This window comes from Eleginops maclovinus, chromosome 10 (assembly GCF_036324505.1).
Source record: "Eleginops maclovinus isolate JMC-PN-2008 ecotype Puerto Natales chromosome 10, JC_Emac_rtc_rv5, whole genome shotgun sequence".
Lineage (NCBI taxonomy): Eukaryota > Metazoa > Chordata > Actinopteri > Perciformes > Eleginopidae > Eleginops > Eleginops maclovinus.
Genome location: NC_086358.1, coordinates 2,317,208 through 2,344,367, shown reverse-complemented (window position 1 = coordinate 2,344,367; position 27,160 = coordinate 2,317,208). Strand labels below are relative to the sequence as shown.

Below are 27,160 nucleotides of genomic sequence, written 5' to 3'. Positions count from 1 at the left end.
AATTTAATAAATCTACTTTTATTATTATAAAATCTGCGTGGCCTCTCTTTCATGTTTCATGCATTGAGCTATGCATGTAACACCAAATACACACGCGCACGCGCAGGCACATCAGTGGGCCGCGGATTGCTTTCTAGTCCGAATGGTGGTCCCTGGGACAAAACCAGTTGAAAACCCCTGGTGTATAGCATTACAAAGACACGTGCACCCAGGTATCCATAGCAGAGTGCTAGTCACACCCAGGCCTACATTTGATTATGTTTTTGCATTTTTAATAATGTATTTTTGTTAGTCTACCTGGCTTCAGTGGAAAGTTTTCCTTTGCCGATGTTCTGCAAAAACAGTGCACCATTATTATCCTTAAAAACATCTTGTATTTTGGTCGAAACCTTGGATTAACTTAGTGACACTTGTGCAGAGAAATGCTTCTGTCCAGCACCAGTATTGCCAGTGGTTATTAAAGGTTACCAGTGTTGGTTAGGGTTAGTTTTGGCAATATACTTCCGTGTTAGAGTCCTGCATTTTCATTTTTATATAATGAGAGGTGCAGAACTGTTGGAAACTAAACATAGGTTAACTCCATACCAACCAAACCTCCGTATTTATGTCCTGGAATAAAAAATAATCAGTTTAAAACTTGCAATAAATTCTTGAGACTTTGCAAAATCCTGTAGCTCTACTCCAAATGCTTTTTGAAGTGTGTGTATTCCAGCCTCTGGATTTGGTTATAATATATGGAATCCGAATTGTACTTGAATGCATCATCTGTCTCCTGTTGTCTGCAGTGGTGGCGTTCAGCGTCGCCTTCAACCAGAACAAGCAGCTGATCGGGGAGCGCGGCCTGATGCCCTGCAGGAGCTACCTGAACAGCGTGAAGCGCTACGTGGGGGGGAAGATCGGCACGGCCGCCTTCGCCTACACCCCCTCCCTCCTGTGGCTGCTGGACTGGAGCGACATGGACGCTAACCTGGACGGCATCGCTCTGGGTGGGATGGCTCTGTCCGCCTTCGTGCTGCTGACGGGGGCGGCCAACATGGTGATCATGGTCTCCCTGTGGGTGCTCTACCACTCCGTAGTCAGCGTGGGGCAGCTGTGGTGAGTCTGACACACACACACACACACACACACACACACACACACACACACACACACACACACACACACACAGATATTTAAATACATAATCTAATAGGAATGCAATATTTAAAGAACTTGTTTAGAATTTGTATTAAGTCTGTAGACCGTCCTGCAGCCCCACATGACTTTATCCAGACTAACGTTTCATCCTTTATACAAAAATGAGCTTAATGTCAGATTCATCTTCTGAAATATATAGTTCGTGCTTTCATTCCCTCATATCGAATGGACTTTTTAAGGCTGCATTAATGATATTTAATAAACAAACAAGGTAATTGGTACCCAGAGATCCTTACCACGTTAATTTTGCAGCTTGTTCTTGGTCTATTTTGTCTCATTGTTTTTACAGTATTGCCTGTCCTAAACCTGCGGTCTCTAGCCTGTTTCAAGTCACAGAAACAAGCGCTACATGCTAACCACCTAGCACCCAAAAAATGATACACAAGCGTTACATTTTCAGTCAAAAGATATTTTTAAAATTCACCTTTTTTCAAAATAAGTAAAATCTTCAAATCTAGATCTTTGTGTCTTTAAAAAAAAAAAACTGCATCAATTTCTAATACTGAGTTGTCTTCTTTGTCTCCTTCAAGGTACTCCTTTGGTAAGTGAACCTCCTTTATATTATCATACTGACATGAGCATTTAGATCTGAGTGAGTGAGCTTATAATCGGCAAAACAATTATTGAGCTGCACCAAGTTTCTGTTTTAAAATGAAGGAAATAAATCCCAAAGATAGTTGTCCATCACTGCTTATCACATACATGTCCTGTTTATTTACATTTCTTCATGTTCTAGTGTGCTTTTAAATGTCTGTTTAAGCTTTAAGCTTCATTTGCTGTTCTGGGACAAATTGTGCTCGAGTTTTAACTTCTTATTTTTTACCAACATACTCTGATGGTTTCAGGCTGGGAGAGTCAGCTGCTGGAGACGGGCTTCTTGGCAGTCTTCCTGTGTCCGGTGTGGACGCTGTCCCAGGTTCCCCGCCGCTGCCCCCCCTCCCTCATCAGCATCTGGACCTTCAGGTGGCTCATTGTGCGCATCATGCTGGGAGCTGTGAGTAAAAGCACGTTACATCCCAGTGTTGGCTTCATCTCGAACCACAGACACTGGAGATGTTAAACTAAATTGTGAAACATTCTTTGGTGTTCTGCTTGAGTTTACAAGCTTCACTGGCATGCAGATGTGTGTCTTGGATTACACAGTTCTCTGCTGGCAGGTAAAACGTTGTAAAAAGTCCCTTCATTAGGAAATGCAACGCTAGGTGTGGAGTACTGGGCGTTCACTGGGATTACCGTCAGTGTGAGAGTGTGTTTTCGTGAGTGCAGATCTGATTGGTTAACTGTTGCTAAGGATTGTGGGATAAAGTGTTGCTGGCATGCTGACTGGTGGAGGGTGTTGGTGCACAACTGGCCCAAAATATCTGAGCTCACTTTCTAGTCTGACATGTTTTCCTCTCTTCAAACTGAGAAGTAACAAGGCACTGTAACTAGAAATAACTAGAATTTTGGGATCTAACTTGGTTATACCTTCTCATTTTTGCATTTTATTGCAATTAAATAGCAGCTCAATCTGTAATATTGGGTTTATTCATACCACTGAATTATACCAGAGTAATTCAGCTACTTCAAGTAACAGGAATAAACACAAGTCATCCCTCTGCAAACATTTGAACATCCAATCTTGGGGAAAATATCTGACTCTAACAGCTAGAGGCACAAACACAGCTTTCTACTTCGTCTTAAAATACAGAGAAGTGCTGCAAGTTACAAAACCCAAACAGTGAGCTCAAAGACGCTGAAACGCTTTGGAGCCGGGCGTTAATTCTCTGTGGGTTTCTCAGTTTGTGCTGCTATGAACTATCTTTGAATCCTGCCTGCATGACTGAGAACAGTGCAAGTGACCAGCTGTTCAGAATCAAGATGCCTTCATCATGTTCCTGTCAGAGGTGTGTACCTCAGCCAGTCATGTTTAACATGGATCTCATGACTGAATTGGATTATCAGCAACCCATTAACCTGCATCATCTCTCCGGTCTCCAATCAGAGCGAAATGTCCTGAGTTTTCTAAATCTGGTTTAGAGACATTAGCGGAGAATTTATTCTGCATTCCTGATGTGTCAATATTGACCGTCTCGTGTCCTGGAGGGGGCCGTGTTTACTTATATAAACCAGGCTTGGAGTGGAGGAGACATTTCTCTGAGTGTCAGTATAGAGGGGGTTATTACCTATGTCACCTGCCTGCAGATACAGAAGCATTTTGCCCTTTCTTCACTTCCTAAACATCGTCTTTAGCCTCTTATCTGTGCAATTTACCATGAATACCCTTAACAAGTCAAATACACCACAGAATAAGTTGTAATTGACTCATTTTTACATCTATTTATGTTTTTTATATTGTAGAAAGTGCACATTTTACAGCTTCAAACGAGGAAATGACTCTTTAAGGCACTGACGTTGATATTTATCTGCCAGATATTTGGTATCAACTCATCAAAACAACAACATCTTGTATATGTTTTAATCCATTGCCTTCTTTTTCCTAATTTTATACCAATTATGTCCTCCTCATTCATTAAATCCATTCAGTTTCAATGCTTTTTACCTATTTTAATTACTGGTTATTATCTACAAATAGGCCCGTCTCCACTGGCTGCTTCATACTGATAACAGTGCAGGAGCATGATGGGAAATGTAGTACTTTATTAGGAGAGGAACCACTAAAAAGTCTCTTGTTCTGCTGGGATATAAACCTAGAGTTAATGGGAGTAGCTGTCCCAGTTTGAATTGAGCATGCCATATTGTGTCCAGTAACCTCATCATGTTTATTCCCTTTAGCGTGTTCCAGCTTTACACGGATCTAAGTGACGGTGGTCTGTAATCTGATTCTCTAATGGACTGATGGGGGTTTATTTGTCCTGATTAGCTGTGTGTGTGTGTGTGTGTGTGTGTGTGTGTGTGTGTGTGTGTGTGTGTGTGTGTGTGTGTGTGTGTGTGTGTGTGTGTGTGTGTGTGTGTGTGTGTGTGTGTGTGTGTGTGTGTGTGTGTGTGTGTGTGTGTGTGTGTGTGTGTGTGTGTGTGTGTGTGTGTGTGTGTGTGTGTGTGTGTGTGTGTGTGTGTGTGTGTGTGTGTGTGTGTGTGTGTGTGTGTGTGTGTGTGTGTGTGTGTGTGTGTGTGTGTGTGTGTGTGTGTGTGTGTGTGTGTGTGTGTGTGTGTGTGTGTGTCTTTCTTTCTCTCTCAGGGTCTCATTAAGATCAGAGGAGACAAATGCTGGAGAGACCTCACCTGCATGGACTACCACTACGAGGTGTGTGTGTGTATTTATTTGAATGCATGCGTGTGTGTGTGTTTCCAGTGCGTGGTGCTTCCCTGCGGTGTGTTACCCTGACACAGTACATGCAGAAGAGGATTATTTGCAACCCTTGCTCCGAAACTAATTCTGTTACACTGACCGAGCTTCATTTTCTCCTTCCAGGTTTTTCACAAATTCAGACTTTCCTTTGAGAAGCGTTACGACGCGGGGTTGCCACTTCCTTTTGACTTCATCATCCTCTTATTTCCTTTGAGACAAGGCCTCTGTTTAGTCTGACTAACTGTCCAAAAGCACAAGATAATCTATGCATGCAGTGATGTAAAACAGGGGGTATCAGAAATCCCCTCACCTTTAGAAGAAGAGTTGTTTTCTATACGTTTTTAAGTAATTTGCTAATTAATCATCACGGCTTCTTTGCTTAAAAACCCCTCTGCCAGCTGCTGGAAGTGAGTGTGAGCTGTACAAATTAAACCATGAGCTAAATGACTTTAAGTTGTCCATAGAGCTCAGAGAAACACCATTAAAAAGAACGTTGATAAGAGCAGATATTGAGATTTATTTACTGAAAGCTTTTCCAGTTCCGCACAGAACATGGTAGCTCTTTCAGGGGAAAAATCTGCCAGTGCACGAGAGATAGTGCCTGTATCGCTGTAGGTGCAACAGGACAATATGGGGATTGTCTTGAGTGTAAGATAAATGAGAGAATGAGAGAAACAGAGACTTTTGCAATGCCACCAAAGCTATCCAATCATAGGTTAAGGTGGCATGAGTTGCATTGCAGTCTTGTGCTGGATTTAGCTTAAAACCCAAAGGCCTGTGTTCTGCAACATCTATAGAAGGGCAGAGTGCTGTGCCATGGCGTTGTCCTCCAAATATATTTACATCTGTTAACCCTCTCGGACACACTGCTCTCTTTCAAAGCTGCAGAAAGCTGCTGCTCCTCCTGTCCTGACTCTCCTCCTGCGTAGGTGTGTTTCGGCATAGTTGGGGTTTCGTTTGCCTCGGTGTGTGTGTGTGTGTGTGTGTGTGTGCGGTTGTCTGAGGTTGCAGGCTCGTTGCCTTTACGTTTCCACTGGTGTTTTGGTAAGCTGCAGGTAAAATAACCAACATTTTGTTCCACCTTTCGTTAACAATAAGAGCACAGACTGGTGTGTCAGTGTCTTGTTTGCTTTCCCCTCCACCTATTTCTGTGCCGTATTTATTTTTCACCACCTCGCCTATTTGCATGTTTAGCTTCTACACGGTTTGCATGCAACCACCTCTCACACACACTCAATCACACACACACTGCCCAGCTCTGTCTGTGTGTAGGTGGGGTTGCCTTCATTTAAATAAAGTTCCACTCTTATTTAGACATGGAAATGTTTCCCCTAGTGCGTAACGGCATCGTTAATTCTCCATCCTGGGCTCAGACAGACATGTTGAACCGGAGAAAGCCTTGAAAAAGTCTGTAAATAATAACAATACAAATACAAACTGTTTGTCTGCCCCTCCTCCCCTTCAGACCCAGCCGGTCCCTAACCCCATGTCGTACTACATGCACTTCTCTCCGTGGTGGTTTCATCGTTTCGAGACGCTATCCAACCACCTCATCGAGCTCGTCTTCCCCTTCTTCACCTTCCTGGGCAGGAGGATGTGCACCGTCAACGGAGCGGTCCAGATCCTGTTCCAGGTAACTCGCCCTTTCAAAAACTCAAAGGAGAGAGACTAATTGAACTGTGGCAAAAAGGTGACATTTACCAGAAAGAAACACCTTGGATACTCTGAGAAGGAATAGAAATACTGAGGAACAAGAACAACTCTGTGAATAAAGTCAAATTCTGAAAGAAATGTCAAAATTCTGATAAGTCGAAATTCTCTTGAAAGTCAGGTTTCTGAAAACATTTCAAAATTCAGAAAAAAATCTGCATTTTGAGAAAAACAGTAAAAAATTTGAGGAAAAAATCAAATTAAACATTTAAAAAAAAATCTAAATTCTCCAGAAATTGAGGATTCTGAAAAACAATTAAAAATTTTGAACATTTTGGGGAAAAAAGTCAGATTTCTGGAAAAAGGGTTCTCTTGTCTCCTATGCTCTAGGCGGTTCTGATAACCAGCGGGAACCTCAGCTTTCTGAACTGGCTCACCATTGTTCCCTCTCTGGCCTGTTTTGATGATGCAGCGCTGGGCTTCCTGTTTAGCTCTAAAGGTGGAGCCAAGAAGGCGGTGCTGGAGATCCAGAAGGAGGAAGCAGCTGGACGCACACTTAAACCCAGCAGAGGTATTCACTACACAAAACAACTCCTGAGAATAAAGGCCCGACTTTCAGCAGCACGCCCTCACTGATACACTCCATCATTTGGTCTTCCTCCAAGAAAAGTGATGAACTTTTATCACCCTTCAGGAACGTAGATAAGACGCTTTTCACTCCAAGGGCCCCAGCTTCAGTAAAATGAGTCATAATGAGTCATCGCCTTATATCCTCTCTATGCTATGCTGCAAAATGAGAGGTCTTCTCACACCGTGTTTCTCCAAAGCTTGGTGTTTCATTGTAGAGTTAAACTTTAATACCCACAATGGGTCCAGACACTTGTACAGACTAACAGTGGAGGCTTACAGGAGGAAAGGAATTATGGGAAAAAAGAAGAGGGATTAGCGCGCAGACAGCTGAGAGGCTGGGAAAACCATGACATACGGTTTATAGGAATTCAATGTGATGTGGGTTACATATTTTACAGACTGCTTAAAAAGTGGTAAAGCAACCGTGGTGCTCTCTAATTGGTCTCGTTGGACCCGTTAGTGTCTTTGCCTTGCCGTAAGATGTTGGATATAAAATACACGTCTACCTGCTGTGTGTTTTAATCACTTCCACAGACTCAGAAAAGTCCCTTAAAAAAAAATGTTGGATTATGTTGATGAGTTTAACAGGCAGGTACAAACTAATGATCTAACATGTTAGACCTGTACCTCTGAGGAAGGGCTGAAGCACACACACACACACACACACACACACACACACACACACACACACACACACACACACACACACACAGGCTAATAGCACTAATTCTGTACCAGGAGATGTCGTCGTTTCTAAATGATGAATCCTTCTTGGGCCAATAAAAATGTCACCTTGATGTTTTATTTAATTACACTTTTCCTCAGGGTTACTCGGTCTCGTTTTGGAGTCCTGGACTGGAGACGTGAGATGCATTATTTATGTAAAAGTCATCAAAGTTAAACACATTTAGGAGCATTGAGGGAGAATTAACATGCAGTGCTTTATGAACGTTTATCAAATGAGACTGAGAGCAGATGTTAAGTAAAGTTGGTGGCATTTAATAAAGCCATGTTTCGATACCTGTGCTGCTCTTCATGATTTTGTTGTGCTACTTTTAATTCATAAAGCCTTTTTAGTTGCTTTTCCACTCTTTTTATTTGCACTTTAACTTGTTAAGCTGTGAAATAGCATCAATATCTTATTGGTACTAATAAACCAACGATTCTGATTTAATTTTAATGTATTTTATTTCTGTCTAAACTCAGCCACTGAATTTCCCCCAGGATAAATAAAGTGATGTTGTTTGTATGACAGGTATGTTGATGCGTCGCGTGGTGAACATCTCTTTGGCCGTTCTGATTGGCTACCTGAGCGTTCCCGTGGTGATGAACCTGTTCAGCTCCAAGCAGGTGATGAACACCTCCTTCGACCCGCTGCGCATCGTCAACACATACGGGGCCTTCGGCAGGTACAGAACATCTGGAATCACACCTTCATCAGTGCTCTTAAAGGGACAGTCACCTAATAAATGACCCCCCCCCCCCCCCCCCTCTGTGCAGCATCACCAAGGAGCGAACGGAGGTGATTTTCCAGGGGACCCTGAGTCAGGACCCTAAGGACCCCGAGGCGCTGTGGGAGGAATACCAGTTCCTGTGTAAACCCGGAGACGTTCACCGGAGACCCTGCCTCATCTCCCCGTACCACTACCGGCTCGACTGGCTCATGTGGTTTGCTGCCTTCCAGGTGAGACACACACATACACACACACAACACTTGCAGGAAGTGGAGCACACAGCTTTATAATCCTGCTATATTTAGTATTTGTAAGCGACTGATAAGCGAAGTCCCGGTAACACTTCAAAATGAAATTCAAAGTTAGATTTCTGTGCACAAATGGGTGCACTATTTTATTCCAAGAGCCTCCTGTCCTCTCTGGTGACGTTAAATATACTAGGCAACTAATACAGACACGTTAAAAGTGCACAGTTTCCAGTTGTGTGCCAAAAAGGAGTTGTGAGTCTCTGCTTTTTCATACCGCATGTTGCATTTAGTGTGTACAGCCACTAGGGGGCAGCAGATCATGTATTTCAATCTAATAAGGTGACTCCTGGTCAGTCTCTGTGTGCTTGGTGTTGATTCCCTCCCTTTCCATGCCTCACACACCCTCCTCTCATCACATTATCTTTATTATTTTGCCTCAAAGCCTCTTACTACCCTAATGTTCTCAGTTTCTAACACCCTGTCCCCGTGTTTCCTCTCAGACGTACGAGCAGAGTGAGTGGGTGATCCACATCGCCGGGCGCCTGCTCTCCAACGACAGCTCGGTACTCTCTCTGCTCGACCACAACCCCTTCCAGGGCCGAGAAACCCCCAGGTAAACACACACAGTCCCAGCCAAACACAACAACAACAATGTTACTAAAGCATCATTCATCGTGTGCGCACCCCCCCCTCTCAGGTGGGTCCGGGGGGAGCACTTCAGGTACCGGTTCAGCCGGCCGGGCAGCAGCAGCGCGGCGGAGGGGAAATGGTGGCTGAGGAAACGGATCGGGGCGTATTTCCCCGCCGTGGATCTGGAGGGGCTGCGGGGGTACTTCCAGTCCAGGAGTTGGCCCCACCCTCACCTCACACCTGACAGGACATGACCTATGACCCCAGAAACAAGAGCAGAGACTTCAGGGTGGAGGTTGAAGGAGGAGAGTTCAGAGTCTTGAGTTGAACACAGGTGAGAGGGACCAAAAACTGCCATTAGGATTCTTTCAGCTCGATAAAATATACAACCCAACTTCCTGACACGTATTTCATTTACTGCCTTTTGACTGCCAACATGCAACTCAAGCTGCTTCAATTCATTTCGTTTCATCGGTTTATGTTTTTACATGTGTGTGGTTATTTTTGGATGGTGCTTTTGCCACGCAGCATTTGACTTTATACAAATTTAATATAAAATAAAATGAAAATACAAGAAAAAGTCATTCCTGCTCTCTGTGCTTAATTAAATTGGATTAATTCATATAGATCTACTTTATTAATCACAAATAGAACTTTGTTTTGTCACAGCAACATGTTGGAATAATAATAATACATGGTGTATATACAGTATGGTGCTCAAAGAAATATTACAATATAAATCTAAATAATTCACAATCTTAAATATACAGAATACACTGTCATAGACCAACCTACAAATAATAATAATACATGTATAAATATTAAGATACTACATACATGTTATACGAGTGTGTGAGTTTGAGTACAACATGTAGTCACTGTTTGGGTATTTAAAGAGGAAAACGGAGTCAAATCTGTAAAACAACAAACGATGAGGCGGGTAACTCTCCACTAACTTTATGGTTTAATTTAGATCAGAATCCCTGTATTGATCCCACAGAGGGGACATTTAAATTTGCTACAGCAGCAACTGAGACAGAGACAGCAAAAGAAAATATGCAGAGAAAGAAAAACACATCCTGAAGGAGATACAGCAGCCAGGTAAATATTGCACAGAGATTAATGATGGCATATTTCTGTTTCGATATAGTCAGTTTTTTTCTCCAGGTCTACCGGGGGCCATGATGGTTGTAGAGTGTGACCGCTGCAGGAAGGAAGGACCTGCGGTATCTCTCCCTGAGACACCGCGGGTGCAGCAGCCTGTCGCTGAAGGAGCTGCACAGTGCGGACACGGTGTCCTGGAGGGGGTGGGACATATTGTCCAGCAGGGAGGACAGCTTGGCTGCCATTCTCCTGTCTCCCACCCCCTCCACAGTGTCCAGAGGACTCCCCAGGACAGAGCTGGCCTTATATTATATATTATCATGACTCTTATCCTAAACCTGCACCATGCTGTGTGTGATTTCTTGGGTTGAGGACAGTCTGATAATCCAGGGTTGTTTCCTCCTGTTGTGCTTGATAAATCCCAACAGGACCAACCAGAGAATCCATTCATCTCTGCCAGAGACAGTGACTCTCTTTTTGGTCAGAATAACACGCCTGCCAAATAAATAGTAATATATTTCCTTCCCGGTTTTCAGAACCTTCTCTGACTTTGATTAATTGGGTCTGCGTTGTCGTCCATCTGATGGAGTTATTTTTCCTGAGACACACACACACACACACACACACACACAGCTACTCAGTGTGTGCGGTGCATCTTAATTATGAATTATTGTATTTGTTGCCAAGTTCCTTTCATCGGGGAGGAGACGTTTGTTGACCTCCTCGTCTGAGAGGGATCCAGACGGACCAAAGAAAACAAGCAAGGTCATTTTTTGTTGGCTCTAAAATCCAGAAGCAGCATCTGTCTGCTGATGATGATACACAGAAAGAAAGCGGGTGGGCATGTGTCGTTTTGAAGGATGACAAAACACACTTTCTTGTTAAGATAGGTCAAAGCAGAGAGGAGTTTACTGTGTGTGTGTGTGTGTGTGTGTGTGTGTGTGTGTGTGTGTGTGTGTGTGTGTGTGTGTGTGTGTGTGTGTGACGCCTCATTGGTTTTGAGGTTGCAGCTCCTGCACAGCGTGGATTTTTTTAATAGTCTCCTCATGAAACACATCTGTACCCTGTTGGTTTGATCCCAGGAGAGTCGCTTCTTTCATGGTATACTGTGTGTGTGTGTGTGTGTGTGTGTGTGTGTGTCTCATCTCGTCCAGTTTGTCTTTCCCTTCTGTCCTGTGATTATATATGAAAGTGTGGGCGAAGCAATGCTCAAAGTCTGGTTAAAGAGTGGGGGGGGTTGTGCGATTGATTCCCTGCTGGTGCGGTCTGGATGGTATAAAGGGAATGCCTTCTGTGTGTGCAACCAATCAGTGAAGAGTAGAGCCAGACCAAAGCAATGCATTGATGAAAAGTTCCTGTAACCCACCCCCCCCGTTGTGAGATTTCTATAGATAGATTATTGATCCCAAATTGGGAAGTTCTGGCGTTACAGGAGCAGCGGTGTGTTCAGGTATTAAAACATTTGAAAGGTGGAATAAAGTATAGGCATAATAACATCCAAATCTGAACATTTACAGGAAATAATATAGAGTGTAAACATATCTACAGCAGAAAATACATATACCACAGATAATACACAGTATAAAATATTCAGGATTGATTACAATGATCCATGAAAGACCAACAAATAAAACGCAGCGACAGAAACATAGATTTATTCTGCAGAGCGGCTGGAAAATATGGTATTTATAATAAGGTACAATGACCTTTAGTGTATTGGTGGAAGTTGAGGTTTAGTGAGGGGGATCGGGGTTCAAGTGATCTCACACAACATGGTAGAGACACAATATAAATACAGATGTGTGATAATATAATCAAAACGTACAATATACAAAAGCAGTTGTCAATCAAATATATAAAAAGAATCCAATTTGATTTTTACAATTCACTTTGCTATTTACAACAGGGGACCATTTGTCTCGAGTTGTAGTTTCGCTGTCATATTTTCCATACAGTTTACAACCTTCAGTCTTTGTGTGCATTGGTCCGAGGTAGGGGGGTCAGGGTTAAGCCAGTTTATAGTAATCATTTTATGGGTAACTAATACCAATCTTGTCTTTTCCCATCCTCCCTTGAAAGTACATTCCCTAAAACCATCGTTTGTGGTTCATATAATTCGTTTAATTCCAAGATCTCTTCCATTTCCCTCATTCCCTTATTCCAAAAGCATGAGAACTCAATGGGTTACAGAGACTGAGAAGAAAATCACAAGATAAATGAAATCTTAAAAACAAACACCATAATGAAGCAGACGTGTTGCATTAAAAATGTACAACATAATTATTATAATTGTATATAATTAAGCACCAAATCTTAAAAGTGCTAATTATCCAAGGCGGTGGACATCACTGGATTATAAATGAGGCATTAATGTGTCCATCATCCGCTTCAAGACCCTGGGCTACCGAGCTGTGAGGGGATCAGCCCCTTCCTATATCCAGGTCTCGGTTAAAACCAGACAATCCACTTTGCTCGGCGTCAGCCAATCAGCTTGCTCCTCCACCTCTGCGAGCCGGACCCAGGTACCCCTCAAAAACACTCCTGTTTTCTCTCCTGGCTCCTTCATGGTGGAATTGGCTCCCCTTTGACATCAGGACAGCAGCAACTCTGCAGATCTCCCGTCGTAAACTGAAAACGCTTCCGCTTCCATTGCATCTGGGCCATTTCATTCTTGCGTTCTCTTTAGAGTTAGCTTAGGCCTTGAGACAAATTCACAAGCACTTACAATGCGGGTGTGTTTGGGAGTGTAGGTGCAGCAGTGTGATTGTATTACTGGATGGAAACAGGATCAGAAAGATGCACTCAGATAAAATAAAGTAAAGCTTTGTTCAGGCTGAGTCTTGAACCCTGTTCCACTACACATTAGACGTAGACTTCCACCACTACACGAGTTTGAGGCACCTTATTACTACAGATTCATTCATCTCAGATTAATATCCTGTCTTTATAGAACTTACACTCCGCTCTGGATTAGAAATCTATATTTCTGTTGCTTTTTTGTTGGTCTTCTATGGATCATTTTCTGCTGTAGATGTGTTTACACTTGCCTGAACACACACTGCTGCTCCTGAAAAGCAAGAATTTCCCAATTTGGGATCAATAATCTATCTATTCCCATTCCAACACGTTGATCACTGAGGCTGAGTTCCATTCAGAAATAAGTACAAATTAATCTTCATTCATTTGTACTTATTTCAACAGATTTAGACATTATGGAAAACTGGGTTACAGTAAGTTACAGTTGTACCAAAGACTGGAAAATATATGTAGAGAGAAATGAAAAGAAATAAAGAAGCATGTAAAACATTAGAGTATGTAGTGAACAACACATGTTAGAAATAAGAAATATATAAATACTTTTACTACAAATACGCAAAAATACAAATAAGAAAAATACACTCAATAAAAACAACAACGAATTAGAGTTAAGTTTGTAAAGTTTGAACAACAAATGTAAGAAATAAGAAACATTCAAACAACATTTAAGGTAAATAAACAGCAGAAATGGAAAAATAACAACAAGTTATAAATAGAAGACAATTCAAAACAACTGTTGACTCCACAGATTGAAGAGTAGACCCCAGCTGTCTCAGGCTGACTCATGTTTAAACCTCATGAACTCTAGAGACAGGACCAGAACCAAAAGGCATCAGCACTAACCCTGCAGAACCTGAACCTGATCTATTCTCTTCAACAGACTCCAGAGAGACTGATATCCGGACCCTGGAGCTCAGGTGGCTTCCTCTTATCCGGGGCCAAAGAGCAGGCTTTGTAAGTAACCTCTCACCTTCTCACAGAGCATCTAAAAGGACCATGAGGGGGTCTTGAATTTTCACCATTGCTGCGAGATGCTTATATTTTAGAGTAGCTTATTTCTACTTCTTCATTTCTAATTATTTGCAATATAAACATCTCAAAGTAGAAAGAAAAATAAATGGTTTTCTCTGCTTCATTGTTTTTGCATGTGTATGGTTATGGTTATTTCGGACGGTGCTTTTGTCACACAGCATTTGAATTTCTACAAATATTAATAGAAATATGTTCCAAAGAAATAATGTTGTTTGTTGCAGAGCAGATACACACATTGGTTTTCCTCAAAAACATCCCCATGTTGTCAGGAAAGATTACAACAGCTGAAAAAACTGACTGTGGTTTTCTGATGGGAGGTGTAGTTACTCAGAGCGGCCACTAGAGGGTCTCCAGGTAATTCACGCTATCTGAGTTAGATTAGATTTAATTCATATAGATTTACTTTAGTAATCACAAATAGGAACCACACAGCAACATGTTGAACAATAATAATAATAATACATCGTATATATGGCGCTTTTCCTGGTGCTCAAAGACACTTAAAAAAATATTAAAACGTGAATATCTAAATAATTCACAAGCTTAAATATACATAATAAGACATAGACCAATTTACTAGCTTACTACAACTAATAATAATGATAATAATGTTTAATACTGAGCAACATAACTACATTTAGCTGATTATACTTACTGTAACTTAAGTAACATAACTTTGACTTGTACTTAGACCTAAGTAAAGGATCTGAGTACTTCTTCCTCTTCAGGTACTGGACAGCTCTCAGGTGAGTGTCTAACTGAAGCACCTGGGTTGCCGAAGAAGACGCTCAGTGAGTCAGAGGACAGACCACCATCACAGTTACGTACAATGCTATATAGAGGATGTATATCGTCACAGTGGACGCACAAACATGACTTTTTATAAAGCTCTGTTGGACAGAAGGAATGAGTCATGTGCTGTTTTCACAGAATCTAGCAGAGACTGTCTACCATACACTCGTAGAAATGACATTCCCATATGAAAACGATGTATTTTAAATAATTCACCCACATTACAGCCTGTCTGGAGCTGCAGTCTGGTATAGGACAGAGATGCAGCCTGAATCTGAAAGAGTCTGTGGAGGAAATGTGGAGCTGTCAGACAGAGCTGCAGCTTTAACAGGAAATTACACCCTAAATTAGAAAAGACATTTCATTTTTACTACCCTGAACTCATCATTTTGACCCAGTGTCTACTTATAATGAACAGTAAAGTGAACTATTGCAATCATTTGATCTACGGACACCCAAGGGACAACATGTATTTGAATATTAAAAAGGATTTACAGTCATTTCATTATTACTTCCCTTAATCCAACATGTCCCCATCATCAGTTTAAGGAGTATTCTCACTTCCAGAGGTGTAATATGGAGAAGTACATTTACTCAAGTGCAGTAGTTAAGTAACACTTTTAAGGTACTTGCATTTGAATTTCATGCTATTTTGAAGCCAATGTTGTATTTTCCACTCACAATCTGTACACTACACTTGTTTGAAAGCTTAAGTTACTTCAATGATCAGATACTTAGCTAAAAATAACATATAAAAAACCAATAGATAAAAGTTTCCATACAATTATAGGTTTTGATATCCGTAGCACTGCAGTATGTATAAAATACACAACAATTAAATACAATTAGCTTCACATTTACTGTTTTACACAATAGCTGTAATTTAAACATCAAGTTTAAACTAAATATATAAAAAACGTATACAATTAATATTGACATACAAGTATAGGTTTGAATATCCATCAGTATTATATATAATAATTTTAAAATATATACAATTAGCATTAGCACATTTTTAGCTGTAATGAACCCAGAAAGGCATCACTAATAATAATAATCCAGTAATTTAATACATGTTTAAATTAACAAGTACTTTGACTTCAACTATTCTGATGCCTTATATCCCCCCTCCACCTCTGCTCATTTCCATCCAGGAAAACAGCTTTTTTGGCATTTTCAGGGAAAACAAGTCATTTCCGTTTTAGGGTGGATTTCCTGTGTAGACGCGCTGAAACGACCGCGCGCTCAAACATCCCCGCACGAGAGGGAGGAGTGAGAGCTGTTTACTTTGTGGGGCAGAACGCTCACATTCATCCAGCTGCACGCGGGGACAACAGCTGTTCGCTTTACACATCCAGTCAACTCCATTGTTACGCACAGTCATGGTTTTTACGCACAGGTGAACTTATCACGCGCCTCGAACCAAAGCCTCGAGCACAAGGAGAAGTGTTACAGAAGCTTTACTCGCGAATTTAAAACTCTCCGACTGATTTTATTAATCTGAATTGCTTGGAGTTGCTTCCAGAGTCATGTCCAGGAAGAAGGCAGTGAAAGGCAAAGGGAGCTCCAAGAGCCCCAAGGCGTCTCCGAGCAGCGGGAGGACGAGCAGAGGTCTGGCCGCCGCTGCTGCTCCTTCCTCCGGACTGGTGTATCCCAGCAGACCGTCCATCAGCAACAGCGGGGAGTTTTACGATATAGCCTTCAAGGTGAGCAGACACGCCTGGTGGGAGGAGGGGTGCAAGAAGGCTTCAGATCCTTTACATGAGTAAAAGTCATCAGAAAAATGCAGTTAAAGTTTAAAATATGAATAATTAACACATTTAAAAATACCTCCTTGTTTATGGATGCTGATTCATTATCTTTAATTGGCTAGATTAATTGACTGAGATGATATTGTATAAACTGTCGGATAGCATCATGTATCTAAGAAACCCCCACATAATTCATACAGGTGTATTTCTGTGGCAGAAAGCTTTATTTGTAAAGAAAATTCAAACACCTTTTTTTGTACCTGAGCGTTTACCTGTCTTTGCAGAAGCTGAAGGTGTGTCAGCTTTAGTTGCTGTCTTTTGTACACACTTAGTTTTCCTGTGAGACAGGTGTGTATGGAAGCTGGAAAACAAAAATGCGTGAATAAAGTAATGATGGTTCATTTGTCTTTATTTTCAGACTGCAAATCTGTTGCTAATCCGTTCGAGAAATCCATTAATCGATTAGTCTTGAATATTTCAGAAAACCTTGTCATCCCAGTTTCTAATCTGTCCAAGGTTCATCTTTAAATGTCTCGTTCAAAGACAAAGAAAACCAGGACATCTCCATAAACTAGAGGCCCAAAAACCGTATTATTTGCCACGAAAAATTGCCTTTCTGATTCATTGATTATCGAGACAGCTCTTGGTCCGTTATTAGCCCATTGATTGGTGAATCTGAATCCCAAACAAATGACTCAGTGTTTTACAGTTGCTACTCAGTCGCTCCACATTTCGCCTTGTGACTGGTTTTGTTGGTTAAATTTGACTCATTATTTCATAGATTTGTGACTCGGATAATTATGCTTATCCTTTCATCTGTTTTCCTTTCCTTTCTTGGTGTAACGGGGCTTCCATAAATGAGCCTGTGCAGGATTAGTTGGCTTAGTTGATGGATATTGTGCCTCTCTTTCTGCAGGATAAAGCTGATAATTCCACCTCATTTATTTCCCAGTGAAGCCCAGTCCCAAGATTAACAATTAGGTATATCGTCCATAAAGAGAATTGTGTTCCTCGTTGTGTCATTTATTCATTTTCAATCCCCAAGGTTCCTCCGCCGTGTCTCCTCTCGGTCAATGCAGATGCACAATAGATGGAACCGCAGTGTTGTTTCTGCAACAGGAACGCTCGGTTCCCCACAGTCCAGTGCAATTATATTGAGTGGAGGTTCTGTTGTGTACCGGATCATTACCAGCAGCGCAGGAGGAGCCTGTTGTTTAGCAGCAGTGCACACAATAACAACTTCTACCTTCTCACCATGTGGGAGGCAGCGTGAATTAATTCTGCACCTTCGTTAAGAACTGTTCCTAGGAAAGGCCTTTCCAAATCACTGCTCTGTGCTCACCTTCAACACACACACAGTGGTGGAAAAAGCAGTTCCCTTTCCTGTAGTGTGTTGTATGGATTTCAGTGCATGTAAATGGTCTGCAGAGGCTTAAATCCCTGTCTTTCCTCCAGAGGGAGTTTCTCTCACACACACTCGACTAACTCGGTGTGTAAAAGTATGAAATGTGAATAGTTAATAGCTGCAAATGCAACATATATATAGATAGAGGCACATGCTTATTAAATGGTGCAGAAGTGAAGAGAGTTTGTGTTGCATTATGGGTAAAAAAGAGTGTCTGTACAGTCTGCTTTCTGCCACTGCAGAGTGTGTGATGCTCTGATTCCTCTGTACAGTTTGGGGAGTGTGTGTTCCCCGTGTTTTAGTAGAGCCATTCTTCAAACACACACGCACACACACGCACACACACACGCACACAGGTTTTGGACTTGCATCATCTGAACTGTGTGTGTGTGTGTGTGTGTGTGTGTGTGTGTCTCAGGTGATGCTGGTGGGCGACTCAGGTGTCGGGAAGACCTGTCTGCTGGTCCGCTTCAAAGACGGAGCCTTTCTAGCCGGCAGCTTCATCTCCACTGTGGGCATCGACTTCAGGGTAAGAACACACACACCACACACACACACACACACACCACACACACACACACACACACACACACACACACCACACACACACACACACACACACACACCACATCAACACTTTTTTTTATCTATGTTTTCAGCATTGCTGCTCTAGCCAACTGTATGCTTTGTCTGCTCACAGTTGGGTCTCATCTATCGGAGGTATTGCAGACCCATTACTGCCCCTCACTAAGGGGACTCTGGATTACATTTAAAGGGAGGTTATTTATCGAGAGTGCAACCTTTTTTTATTGCATTTTCTGCCTTTTGTGACCTTGGGGAAATTGCATACCCGGTAAGAACAGCTTTGCTTTAAGTGTCACGCTGTGGACTTAAAGCAGTGAGCATTTCAGTGTGTTATGTCCGGGGTGCTTTGCATTGCTATAGGACTCTGACTGCAGAATCTGACCCTCCCTCTTCCCAAAGGAAGCAGCCATCCACAGCGCCTGACAGTACAAGTGTTACACTAGGAAGAGGTTATATTGCAGGATATTAACTCTGCTAGCAGGGGACAAATACATCTTAAAGAGGCCCTACTATGCCGTTTGTGGTGTTCCCCCTCCTGTAGTGTTCACATACAGTAGATTTGTGTGCATGTAAATGGTCTGCAAAGGCTGAAATCCCAAAGTTCCCCCTATAGTGTCATCACTGTATAACACTTGCGCTCCAACACATTGTACTTGATAGGCAAAGGGGCGGGACATCTCTAAGCAGTTGACCAACCACAACAGAGCCGGCCAGCTGACCAATCAGAGCAGACTGGGCTCTGGTTTCAGACAGAGGGTGAAAAGAGGTGCTGCAGCACAGGCAGTATGAGAAACATAAAGAGACATTACATACTGATATACACCTGAACATCAGCAGGAGAGGACTCTTTAAAGTAGAGACACTACATACTGATATACACCTGAACATCAGCAGGAGAGGACTCTTTAAAGTAGAGACACTACATACTGATATACACCTGAACATCAGCAGGAGAGGACTCTTTAAAGTAGAGACTCTACATACTGATATACACCTGAACATCAGCAGGAGAGGACTCTTTAAAGTAGAGACACTACATACTGATATACACCTGAACATCAGCAGGAGAGGACTCTTTAAAGTAGAGACTCTACATACTGATATACACCTGAACATCAGCAGGAGAGGACTCTTTAAAGTAGAGACACTACATACTGATATACACCTGAACATCAGCAGGAGAGGACTCTTTAAAGTAGAGACGCTACATACTGATATACACCTGAACATCAGCAGGAGAGGACTCTTTAAAGTAGAGACTCTACATACTGATATACACCTGAACATCAGCAGGAGAGGACTCTTTAAAGTAGAGACACTACATACTGATATACACCTGAACATCAGCAGGAGAGGACTCTTTAAAGTAGAGACTCTACATACTGATATACACCTGAACATCAGCAGGAGAGGACTCTTTAAAGTAGGGACTCTACATACTGATATACACCTGAACATCAGCAGGAGAGGACTCTTTAAAGTAGAGACTCTACATACTGATATACACCTGAACATCAGCAGGAGAGGACTCTTTAAAGTAGAGACCCTACATACTGATATACACCTGAACATCAGCAGGAGAGGACTCTTTAAAGTAGGGACTCTACATACTGATATGAAGCTTAAAATAATCCTTAATACTCGGTAACGTAGAGGTTCCTGCAGCAGTGTGTGTGTCTCCAGGAACACACAAACTCTCAAAACAATACCCGTCTCTGCGGGGAACAGGAAGTACCCCTTTAATCTGCATTCATGGAAGAATCGGTCATTATCACTTTCATAAACAAACAGAATCTGTGGGCACATCCAGAAAGTTGTACAGCGTCAGAATCAAACGCCTTTATTGTTTTCCTCACACAGCCTGCGGGGGGAAAAGTGTGTGTGTGTGTGTGTGAGAAATGTTGCTTCATTAAATGTATCGGGAGCTGTGTGTCTGTTTCTGCCCTCATTATTCTCCCTGCTGCAGAACAGCATGGAAGGTGTTGTGTTGTTGTGATGAATTATTTAGTGGTCATTTCAATACCGCACCACTCCAAATACATCAATGCAATCATGTTCTGTCCTTGTGTTTCTCTATGGCCCGACTGACACTCAAATTAGCCCTCGTATACACACGTTTGTATACCTTAGGACCCCCCTAAAGCTGCTCTTTTCAAGCCAACACACTCCATTCACACAAACAGTAATTGTACCTCGTTAAAAAACAGAATTTGCTGGTTTACTGCTTCCTGATTGGTTAGCTGTAGGACTTTTTAAATCCCAATCAACCCTTTAGAGAGTTTAGTGACACACACAAATGGACTTATCATGGCAGGAGCAAACCAGCTACTCCTGAGGTAAAATCCCAGTTGGAAGGAGCGTCTTTGCATGGTGTAAAAACATTTATACTATACTTTTTATTAAGTGGCTAAAATATGTTTTTATACCGTTACTGTTTCAGCTCTAAAATTAGCTCCTGGATTAGCTTAGCCTACACTTAGTGCTAGCAGGAGTGTCTGAAGTGTCTTATACTTCCAAGGAATGAAACTCAAATCTTGCTCTTTATTCTCCTTCTTTAGATTTGAAGCTCTTTGTAAAAGATCTGTTGGCTGTATTTTTAGAAACTTAAATCTGTGGGCTGTTGAGATCACTGTCACAGTGTTTCGAAATCGGCCTACTTTAGTTTAATGTGTGCATCGTGAAGACTTCAGGAATGCATATTTGTTGACTTCTACTGTATTCTGCAGAGGGCCAATAACTCAAACTGCATAGTGAACTTCTGAAACCCTCTCTGTTCAGTGATATCTAAAGAGACGCAATGCATTTCTGGCATTGTATTTGCAGCTGACAGAGTTCAGACAGGCACAGGCAGTAAAAATAAAGAGCTTTTTGAACAGTAAAGCATGGAAACATGTCACAGTAGAGACGCTACGTCCTGATATCGTAGCTTTAATGTGATGATAATAAAAGTTTTGGGTAAGAGGGTAAGCTAAGTTCAGTCTGAATCATTTTTACCCGTTAATGTTTCTGCAGAATGAATCGATGAGTCTGAAATTCAACTGTTTCTATTCTCGGGAGAGGTTTGTTAGAAATGCACGTAATTAAAATATCTGGATGTTGTTTCTGTTTCACCTCCTCACGCCCCTGGTGTGTGTGTGTGTGTGTGTGTGTGTGTGTGTGTGTGTGTGTTTAATTAGCATACTTCCTCTCATTTCCACAGCACAGCTTTCCTTCCTTTCACCACCTTCTCATTCTGCTTGAAAAGATGCAGCACGGCGGCGTTAATCATTACACACACGCCGGTGCAGCTCTCAGTGACGCAGATGGTCCTGTGTGTGTGTGTGTGTGTGTGCGATAAAGAGTGTGTGTGTGTGTGTGTGTGTGTGTGTGTGTGTGTGTGTGTGTGTGTGTGTGACAGAAGGATCACACTGACCACCCTCACTGCCCTTTAGAGATAATTGCCATGGGACAGGGTTTGCATATGAGGGTTTTTGTTGTTGGGGAACAGCTGTGGGAAACATCTGCCTGGAGTACTGTCACCTTCACTCTGAATAATTAAAAACTCTAACTAGATCTTGAATGCAGATGTTACATTTCACCTTAAATGTGTTTATCCTGCGCTAACACGGCTCTGACGACACTGTTAGCACGTTAGCGCTAGTAGACATACTGTGAGTTGAATTGAGTGAAAAACATTGCATTGAAATATGGATCTAAGCACCCTGACTTTATTACCATGCTTCAAAACCATTGTTCTTACCCAGTGTAGGAGCCAGATTTGGGGTTAATGGGTTTCTATTTATTGGTATTTTTTGCATATTATTGGTGGTGGGCCTGCACTGGAGTAAGTGGTGGTTTCCCCTGGCTGCACTCACCTGCTCAGGGTGGTTTTGTGTGGAAAGAGAGAGGGGGGGATTAGGAGGAACTTTCTGTTGACTGCAGTTCATACAGAAATCCTGCAATATTTTCCACCAGGATATCCCAAACCATCAGTGATTAAAGCACTTGGAGATGTTGAATCTTTGCTCTTTTTGCTAACGTAACGGAAGGAGTGGAGCAATCGGTTGAGCGTGTCAAGGTGTTTATCTTCCCTCGTGCCCCTTTTAATTGGACTGTCTTATTGCCGCAACACCCTGGCTTGTAACATAATACGTATAAGGGAGAAACCTCAGTGTATGACAGTGAATTTCTCTCTGAAACTAGTGGTACCAAATCACAGAAACAACAACAAATAATGTTGCTTTACGTCTCAAATCAGGAAGAAGGTGCATAAGAGCTCAGGTTTTACAATATGTTTGGTCAAATGGTTAAAAAGACACTAGGAAAATGACTTCAAACGGGGGTGGAATGGGGATTCATTATAGGGGGGGATGCTCCTATTCAATATAGGATATATACAGATAACATTCTTGGGATTTTAGCCTTTGCAGACCCTTTACATGCACTAAAACAACCTCAAACAGCATGAAATAGGGCTTAACTGCCAACATGTTTCCTAAACTACCCGATAAATAGTTTCTGAGAGATGTGAGACATGGCAGTGCATTTTACTTCTGAACCACAGGGTTGCATACCCTCAAAAAATGCTCTATTGCTTTATGGCACAACACTGAGAGGCGTCTATCTCCCCCAGGAGCAAATAGCGCTAAAGCTTCCAGACTTTGTGGTGAAAGGAGTGCAGGAATATTAAAAGAAATTACTAACAGCAAGTTTATCTTCATACTTCTCCCGGAGTTTCTCTCATAACGTGTTTTCTGAAAGTGTTGAACCGTGGGGGGAAAAGCAATGATGAGTGTTTTTTCCGCTCCACAAGTTCAGTTTGAGTAGTTTATGATGAGATTTGAGAGGCTGGCTGCTGGCCCAGGTGGATGTTTCCAAACCTAAATGATTGCAGGGAACATGAAGCTTGTGAGATGTACAGGAGGAAGCGACCGAGTTCATGGTTTGACTTTTAGAGCTGGCACGACTCCTGGTGTGAGACGGAAACAGCTCGTCCTGGCCGTGGGCTCGCTAATTAAATCACTTAATTGAATTTTTATGAGTAAGTCTGTTCTCTGCTAAGATAACTCCCCCAATCTACTTCAAGGTTGAGCTATATGACACTGGGGTTGGCGTCCAGCAGTGGCTCAGTCAGTAGGGGCTTGGACTGGGAATCGTAGGGTCGCCGGTTCAAGTCCCCGAACAGACTTGAAATATGGAAAGTGGACTGCTACTTGGAGAGGTCCCAGTTCACCTCCTAGGCCCTGCTGTGGTGCCCTTGAGCAAGGCACCGGACACCTCCAATCCCCCCTCCCCATTGCTCCCCGGGCGCTGCACGATAGCTGCCCACTGCTCCTAGTACTAGGATGGGTTAAATGCAGAGGACCAATTTCACTGTGTGTGCTCTGCTGTGTGCATGTATGTGACAATAAAGAGGGTTTCATCCTCCGATTCTATCTATCTTGTGTTTCCGACCAGGTGCAAACACGCTACAACGGTCCAAAACATTTCCCCCAGGAGAAGAGGAGCTGCACGTCCAAAAACAATGCAATTCTTAAAACACAAATGTGCCAAACACATGCAAATGAAGAAACACGTACTAACAAACACTTCCAGTTAAACAGGAACAGTTTTCGTGTGTTGTTCCGGTCCGTTGTAGCGTGTAAGCACGGGTCGGATACGGTACATTTTATACGTGTTTTTTTGGGACAATTCAACCTTACCTGAGTCACTGTACCTTTCCATACCGGCATACACTTCCTTAGCCTTTTTAGCGTGTGTAGCAACGTGTGAGTGCCTTTCAGGAAGGGGGCAGGGTCAGTAACCTGATCGACAGACCATAATTATTCAGCAGAGGACTGATGATGATGATGATGATGATGATTGCAGTCCCCTAACAGCTCTTACGGCCCCTGGATGTCGTCCATCGACCCTGAAACGCCTCCTTTTCCCACGGTAAAGACTGCAGGCACATCCCATAGTCATTTACCACTGACCACACTGGACACGTGTTGTCATAGTAATGATGCACAGGTACACCCAAAGGCAATCGTCTGTGCACAATAATGAAAGCAGGGACAGGTGGTTTGCATTATGTATGCACCGGACTGCTCCTGTCTGCGGCTCCATGTTGTTGTTGTTGTGATGAATCATTGATGTCTGCAGAGCTTCAGTCTACTGTACATCCACATTTATGCAAGGGTCCAATCCTAGCATCGTGTACAGTATGTATGTGACCTGCTTAAACCAGGAGCTACACACACACACAGACACAGACACACAGACACACAGACACAGACGTTTACGCAACGCTGTGTGAGCGTTCATCAGTGATGTCAGGTGTCTGAGAACAGGGAGGTCAGAGCAAGATCTGCTGTTTTGATCCTACATATTTAATGTGGTCTACTAAAGACTCCTTAAACAACATATATGCAACAGGAGTATCCTGTTTTAAACATTTGGTACACAGTATCTTTGATATTTTGCAGCTTTGACCCCATTCTCCCATGTTTTTGATTCTAATTGACTAATAGGGCCAACGTGTTTTGAACTGGGTCCGGTACTAAGAGAGGTTTTCTGCAGGCGGCAACCATCAAAGGAGCTCGGGGCAACTCTCCCCCGTCAATGTACGTCCATTAAAATGACGTTTTGCAACTGAAAGGCTCAATATTTAATGGGAGTATCTGATAACATAGTGGGAAGGAGCCTTAAGACAAATACAAAATAGTTTCCTTGACTTTTAACTTGATGCATGATCGAAACCAGCTAAAAATCCAACAAAGACACTGAAATCTTTAAGAAGGCACCAAGCTACACTCTTTATAGCCCAGCAAAAACAACTCTGACAAACAGAAACATGTTAGAAATGAACAGTTTAATCAAAATATCCATCATTTTATATGTATATTAAGTCAAAGTCATTCTAAGCGTTAAACTTGAAGGGTTTATGTGAAATATTCCAAATGATTTTTTCCAAATCTTTAATTTTAGATTGAGTTAGAGAGGTGTCGAGATAGGGTTCCAAAGAAAAAGGAAGGCCAATATAAGCACATATTTACCAAGATTTGACATTGTTACTATGCCAGACAATAACAAATCCTGACATTAGACAGTGGCTTTCCAAGATGGGAAACTTTTGCAAATAACGCGTTTCAGGAAATGTCCTGAAATGAAAATAAGTTTAATAAAAGTCAAACTTAATAACCAGCAGACTAATGAAAGTACAGACTGATTCATCACAAATAATCTGCTGCGGTGTCGTCTGAAAATAAGCCATATGCAGACGCCCTGCAGTACTCATGAACAAGCAAAATGATGAAACTCACTTATGCTGATGAGTCGCCACGGGACAAACATCAGCAGGAACAGAACCACTCATTTTCTCCACTGTTTCAAAACTCATCCCTCCTCCTCCTCCTCCTCCTCCTCCTCTTCTCCGCTGCAGAGTCACTTTACTTCTCTTTCAGACTGGTGAAATGTTCTGCTTATACAATGATGCAGGGGTTTTATTTTCCACATTAAAGACAAAAAACCAGCAACAAAAACAACCAAAAGCGTTCATGACGAAAATGGAAAAATATAAAAGACGTCCATTTTTTTTATTGAAATTGGTCAACTATTCTTGGCGTGTAAGGATGAGGGTTTTAACTCCTACCAGAGTCTTAGTTTTCTACAATGAAAGATGAACAAACAACAACAACAACAACAACAACAACAACAACGTGTACAAGACAAAAACAAAACCAATTCACTTAAGTTTCATCATTTTACATTTTAATTAAAGGGGAATAAAGTTAATACAAAACATATTAATATAATAAAATATAAAATATAATACAAATAAATAATACAAAACATATTAATATAATAAAATATAAAATATAATACAAATAAATAATACAAAATATATTAATATAATAAAAATATAAAATATAAAACAAATAAATAATACAAACATATTAATATAATAAAAATATAAAATATAATACAAAACATATTAATATAATAAAATATAAAATATAATACAAATAAATAATACAAAACATATTAATATAATAAAATATAAAATATAATACAAATAAATAATACAAAACATATTAATATAATAAAATATAAAATATAATACAAATAAATAATACAAAACAATTTAATATAATAAAATATAAAATATAATACAAATAAATAATACAAAACAATTTAATATAATAAAATATAAAATATAATACAAATAAATAATACAAAACATATTAACTACTAACAAAAATAATAATACAAACATATTTATTAAATACTTAAAAAAATAATAACAATTTGGACATGTGACACATTTAATACAAGTACTTAAATATGAATTATTCTACAGATAGATTAAGATTATTAGCTAATAAATAATCATAAGTACACAAAATGAATTGTCAATAGTCAAAATCCAGTCACATGATTCTGGGTTATACCTAAAGTACTTCAGGGATATTTGATTGCAGTACTTTTACTTCTTACAGAGTATATTTAAAAGTGCTTTTACTTGTGTATACATCCTGCAGTCGTGTTGGTTTTACCTTTATACCTCTCTGCGTCACATGACATGTGCTCGTTGGGTTCCCAGGAGACGGTTGTTA

At 41.3% G+C, this 27,160-nt stretch overlaps 2 protein-coding genes across 2 annotated transcripts in view; both read left to right on the top strand.

Annotated features, from left to right (window-relative positions):
- The window catches only part of lmf1 (lipase maturation factor 1), an 11,471-nt gene extending 1,789 nt beyond the window's left edge, over positions 1-9,682 (top strand). Inside the window, exons 2-11 of the mRNA XM_063892605.1 lie at positions 786-1,095; positions 1,728-1,738; positions 2,043-2,191; positions 4,376-4,441; positions 5,952-6,119; positions 6,527-6,707; positions 8,022-8,175; positions 8,267-8,450; positions 8,969-9,081; positions 9,166-9,682. Of these exons, the coding sequence (XP_063748675.1) occupies positions 786-1,095; positions 1,728-1,738; positions 2,043-2,191; positions 4,376-4,441; positions 5,952-6,119; positions 6,527-6,707; positions 8,022-8,175; positions 8,267-8,450; positions 8,969-9,081; positions 9,166-9,352 (1,523 nt within the window). The 3' untranslated portion in view covers positions 9,353-9,682. The remainder of the gene's footprint in view (positions 1-785; positions 1,096-1,727; positions 1,739-2,042; positions 2,192-4,375; positions 4,442-5,951; positions 6,120-6,526; positions 6,708-8,021; positions 8,176-8,266; positions 8,451-8,968; positions 9,082-9,165) is intronic.
- A 6,322-nt stretch (positions 9,683-16,004) lies between these two features.
- Positions 16,005-27,160, top strand: part of LOC134871350 (ras-related protein Rab-26) — a 64,686-nt gene continuing 53,530 nt past the window's right edge. The window contains exons 1-2 of the mRNA XM_063894094.1: positions 16,005-16,549; positions 18,418-18,528. Coding sequence (XP_063750164.1) covers positions 16,373-16,549; positions 18,418-18,528 — 288 coding nt within the window. The 5' untranslated portion in view covers positions 16,005-16,372. The remainder of the gene's footprint in view (positions 16,550-18,417; positions 18,529-27,160) is intronic.